The sequence below is a fragment of the Pterocles gutturalis genome, unplaced genomic scaffold (genome assembly GCF_000699245.1).
Source record: "Pterocles gutturalis isolate BGI_N339 unplaced genomic scaffold, ASM69924v1 scaffold31380, whole genome shotgun sequence".
In the NCBI taxonomy this organism is placed as follows: domain Eukaryota; kingdom Metazoa; phylum Chordata; class Aves; order Pterocliformes; family Pteroclidae; genus Pterocles; species Pterocles gutturalis.
The window spans coordinates 8,023-12,325 of NW_010146859.1; the positions used below are offsets into that span (position 1 = coordinate 8,023).

The following is a 4,303-nucleotide window of genomic DNA, read 5'->3' on the forward strand; positions in this document are numbered from 1 at the left end:
CCTGACCCCCAGCACCACCTCGTATTCCCCTCGTCCTCGAAAATCTGTAGCGATAAACATCGGGTGAGCTCTGCTCCCTCCTCTTCCCCGGCACACTTGCCAGCATTCTTCTCTGCTCCTGTTATGGATTTCACAGAAAAAAGGGAACAGAGGGAACAGCCCGTGCTGGGTTTCTTCTTTTTTGACCGCGCACGGAGGCCAGGGGAGGAAAGGGGAATCAGCTGAAAGTCATTCCCGTTATCAGCTGCTCTCCTCTGGGTTTTACTCTTCCTCCCATACTGGTTCCCACGCAGGGTCAGGTCCCAGTCGCATGTCCTGCTTCCAGTCCTGCCCAGTCCTGCCCAGTGCTGGAGAAGCGTCCAGGAGCTCAGTCTCACCGTCCAGACTCAGGTGTTGGGCTCCTGCTCTTCAGACCTGCAGCTCCCTGTGATTTGCTTTGAAAAGTTCAGATTTAGGGGAAAAATTAAACCTCTGCGGGCAGGGCTAAGGCATCAAAAGGGGGCAAGAAGGGGCTGCAGGAGGAAAAACCTCCTCAGCGGCAGCCTCGGGTTGTGTTTGAGCTCGACCCAGCCTCGTGCGGACCTGGAGTTTAGCACTGGAGAGTGTTGAGGGAAGATGAAGCTCAGGGGAGGTTTTGGGAGATGTGTGCTGGAGGAAAACCAGGAAAATGGGCTTGGGGCTGTGTTCCCTCTCTCGCTTTTCCAGGACGGCTGCGCTGGTGGTTTTCAGAGGAAATGGAAAGAATGAGGAGAGGAACAAAGGGCTTTAATGTGCTTAAGTGCTTGTTTTCGTCATTTCTCCAGCACACGCAAGTTGTGTAATGTGCCAAAATTGAGCCATTACTTTCCCTGGAGGCGGAGGAGATGGGATTTTCAGGGTCCGCATGCCCCAGATTTGCTGAGCTGGGTCCAGCAGGATCGTCTGTCCTCCTGTCCATCCTCCCCCGGCTCTGTGCACCCGCCCTGTCACCCTCCTTTCCCCATGGGAAGGGGAGTGGGTACCAATTGTGCTGCTCCAGCATCCCCCCAGCTTTCCAGTACCCTCAGAACACCCCCTCGGTGCCACCGAGACCCATGGCTTTGTACAGGAGATGGGCAAACCTTGGGCACAGGGTGGCCCCCCCTTGCCCCGCAGCCTGGCGCTGGGATGCAGGAGATGCTCCCCATTGGCGCAGGGACACAGTGATGGGGACCACCCCGAAATGCGCCCCGATGGGTGCAGGTACAGGGAGCTTTCATCTCATGTCCTGGCCCCACGCAGAAGCTCGGGACCCATGGCTTTGTACAGGAGATGGGCAAACCTTGGGCACAGGGTGGCCCCCCCTTGCCCCGCAGCCTGGCGCTGGGATGCAGGAGATGCTCCCCATTGGCGCAGGGACACAGTGATGGGGACCACCCCGAAATGCGCCCCGATGGGTGCAGGTACAGGGAGCTTTCATCTCATGTCCTGGCCCCACGCAGAAGCTCGGCACAGGTTGGGGTTGGTTTGTTTTTCAATCGTTAAGTAAATCAGTAAAATATTTGGGAGTGGAAGTTCATTTGCTGTTTGGTTACGATCTTTCAAAAATAAGGGGGAATGGGAGCATGTGAAGTTTCTGGGTGCTGCTAAAAGCAGGTGATGCCGGCTTGTCCTGGGAAGCGGTGAACCCTGCACCCCCAAATCCCTGGGGGACTGCTCATCCCCGATGCACAGAGCATCCCGGCTGCTCACACCCCGTGGGCTCTGGCTGTTGGGGTGAGGCTGCCCTGGCATCCCCCTGGGTCTGATCCTCCTCCCTCCCCTCCGCAGCAATACTTCATCCTCCTCATCATCACAGACGGGGTGATCAGCGACATGGACGAGACGAGACACGCCGTGGTGCAGGCGTCCAAGCTGCCCATGTCCATCATCATCGTGGGGGTGGGCAACGCTGACTTCGCCGCCATGGAGTTCCTGGACGGGGACAGCCGGGTGCTGCGCTCCCACACCGGCGAGGAGGCCGTGCGCGACATCGTCCAGTTCGTGCCCTTCCGGGATTTCCGCAGTGTGAGTGTGGGCAGCGGGGAGGGGAGCACAGGCAGAAATGGGGGAAGGAGGGGTCTCAAGCCTGAAAATGACCCTGCAAGCAGAGCGACCCTGGTAGAGGCAGCCAGAGGCAAGAGGTGGAGGGCTGGCACCTGCCTGCCTTACCCCAGCCCTGAACCCTGCATCCCACGGGGATGCTCTGGCATGGACTGTGGAAATCAGTGTGGCAGGCAGGGGCAACAGTGTTCTGCATATCCGTGGGGTGCCGCACCTAAGCATCCCCCCATCTCTGCCACCCTGTCATCCCTAGGCAGGTGGGAGCAGAATCCCATTAATTAGAGCCGGGTCCAGGTTCCTGCAGCAAGCTGGGGCAGCGCTGGGCTCACATCCCTCGCCGTGGTCCTGTGCCGGTGTCCCCGACTCAGGCCTCATCCGGCACCTGTGATGTGCCAAGGACTGAATTGCCCCAGCGCCAGGGGCTGAGCCCCGAGACCCCCAGTCCCCTCCCAGCACCTGCAGAAGGGGTAATGCCAGCTCTGGCCCTGCACACATCCCAACCCACCACTTGTGCATTGGAGAAAAGTTGATGAAGGAAGGAAAAAAAAAAAAAGAAAAAAAAAAAGACAAAATGAGATGCAATTCTCTGCCCATCTTGATCAGCCAGGAATGAGCCCTGGGTCGGATCCTGTTGGTGGCACAGGATTGCCAGAGGATGCAGAAAATCACCCTGCACTCATCTTCCCTCTTTTTGAACCCGTCAGTGTATTCCCATTGTACCTCCTGCTTTTTCTAACCTACCGAGGATGTTTTATTCCTCCCTACCTGGGAATTATCTCCATGGAGGGAAGGTGTAATACAGAATGTAACAATATAATCACATAATAAGGTGTATAAAATACTGGCTTCCAGTCGACTCTGGAGGGTATCAAATGAAATGCCACGGTCAGGAGTTGGGGACAGCCCTGCCACATTTGCTCAGTCAGTCCCCCACGGCTGTTCTTATGCTTTTTTGTGTTTCTTTCCTCCTGCAGGCCCCCAAGGAGACCCTGGCCAAAGCCGTGCTGGCAGAGCTGCCCCAGCAGGTCGTGCAATACTTCAAGCACCAAAACCTGCCGCCCATCAACTCGGAGCCCGCATAGAGCCCTACCAGGCTGCTCCCTCTGCATGTCGCCGAAGCCCGTGGGTCCTTCTGAAAGCGCATGTTCCACATGCTTCTAAGAGAACAGTACCCTCCCTGAAACACTTTGTACTTCTTAATTTAATTGCTAAGTTCTTAAAACTCACCCCAGAGAAGTGTCTGGGTTCATTTGTACAGTCCCCAGGTAACACTACAGGGCCAGGCCATGCCCTGGTCCCGCTCCGTTGAGTCACTTTTCAGTATTGAATGTACTTTATATAATTTCCGTGGAACAGGATACAATTTTTACAATCAAAACTGGCTTTTTCCAAGCAATGAAATGCTTAATATATTACTATAATTCAACAAACTGGTCATTGTATAGTTCATGTATCTGTGTTGTACCTGTGCCTCTGTCTTGCTCCATGTTCATTTTTATACTGTGTACATGTTCTATTTGTTATACTCAGGTTAATAAAGAAACTCAGACATTTAAAACAAGGGTATCCTAGCTGGGAAGGGCTGGGAGCACCCAGCGGTGCTGGGCGTTTGAGTCACCCCGACATGGGCTGTCCTGGTCCCCAGCGTCGTGCGCTGCTGCTTCAGCTCCAGAAATTTTTCCAAGACTGAGCACCCACAGCTGCTCTGAGCTGCTCATCAGCACCGTGCCATCTTCAGCGCTAATTGCTACTTGCTTCCGTTGTTAACTAGATTAAGGCTTTGGAAGCTGGCAGGTGGAAAGCCGAGTGTGCCGCAGGGATCACCAGCCGCACTCCCAACCCAACAGACTCGCCTGCCGTTCCCCCAGCAGCCCAAGCGCGCTCCCGGGAGAGGCTGGCGTCTCTGGGGAAAGCCTGAAGCCAGTTTGCCCATGCGTTTGCCCATGCGTGTGCTCCTGGCTGTGCTCCTTGCCACCCACCACCACCAGCAAACGCCTGGTTGTCACTGCTGCCACCGAGTCACACCGCCCCGTGCAGCCCCACAGCTCAGCCAGAGCACGGAGCCAATACCAGCAGCGAGGCTCCGAGGCAGCTCCCAGCACGGCACTGGGTGAGGCCTCATCCCTCGGGAGAGGTGGGACTGCTCCGTAAAAAATCTGCCTTGCAAAGTTCCCTGGAAAGGGGAAAAAAACAACACACACCTCCCTTGTCCAAATGGAGAAGCAGCCTTCGAAGGGCAGCT

At 55.8% G+C, this 4,303-nt stretch overlaps 1 protein-coding gene across 1 annotated transcript in view; it reads left to right on the forward strand.

Moving 5' to 3' along the window:
• Positions 1 to 3,622, forward strand: part of LOC104470830 (copine-2-like) — a gene marked incomplete at its 5' end in the record, with an annotated part of 8,028 nt that extends 4,406 nt beyond the window's left edge. Inside the window, 2 exons of the mRNA XM_010085887.1 lie at positions 1,789 to 2,025; positions 3,036 to 3,622. Coding sequence (XP_010084189.1) covers positions 1,789 to 2,025; positions 3,036 to 3,143 — 345 coding nt within the window. The remainder of the gene's footprint in view (positions 1 to 1,788; positions 2,026 to 3,035) is intronic.
• Positions 3,623 to 4,303: the final 681 nt, after the last annotated feature.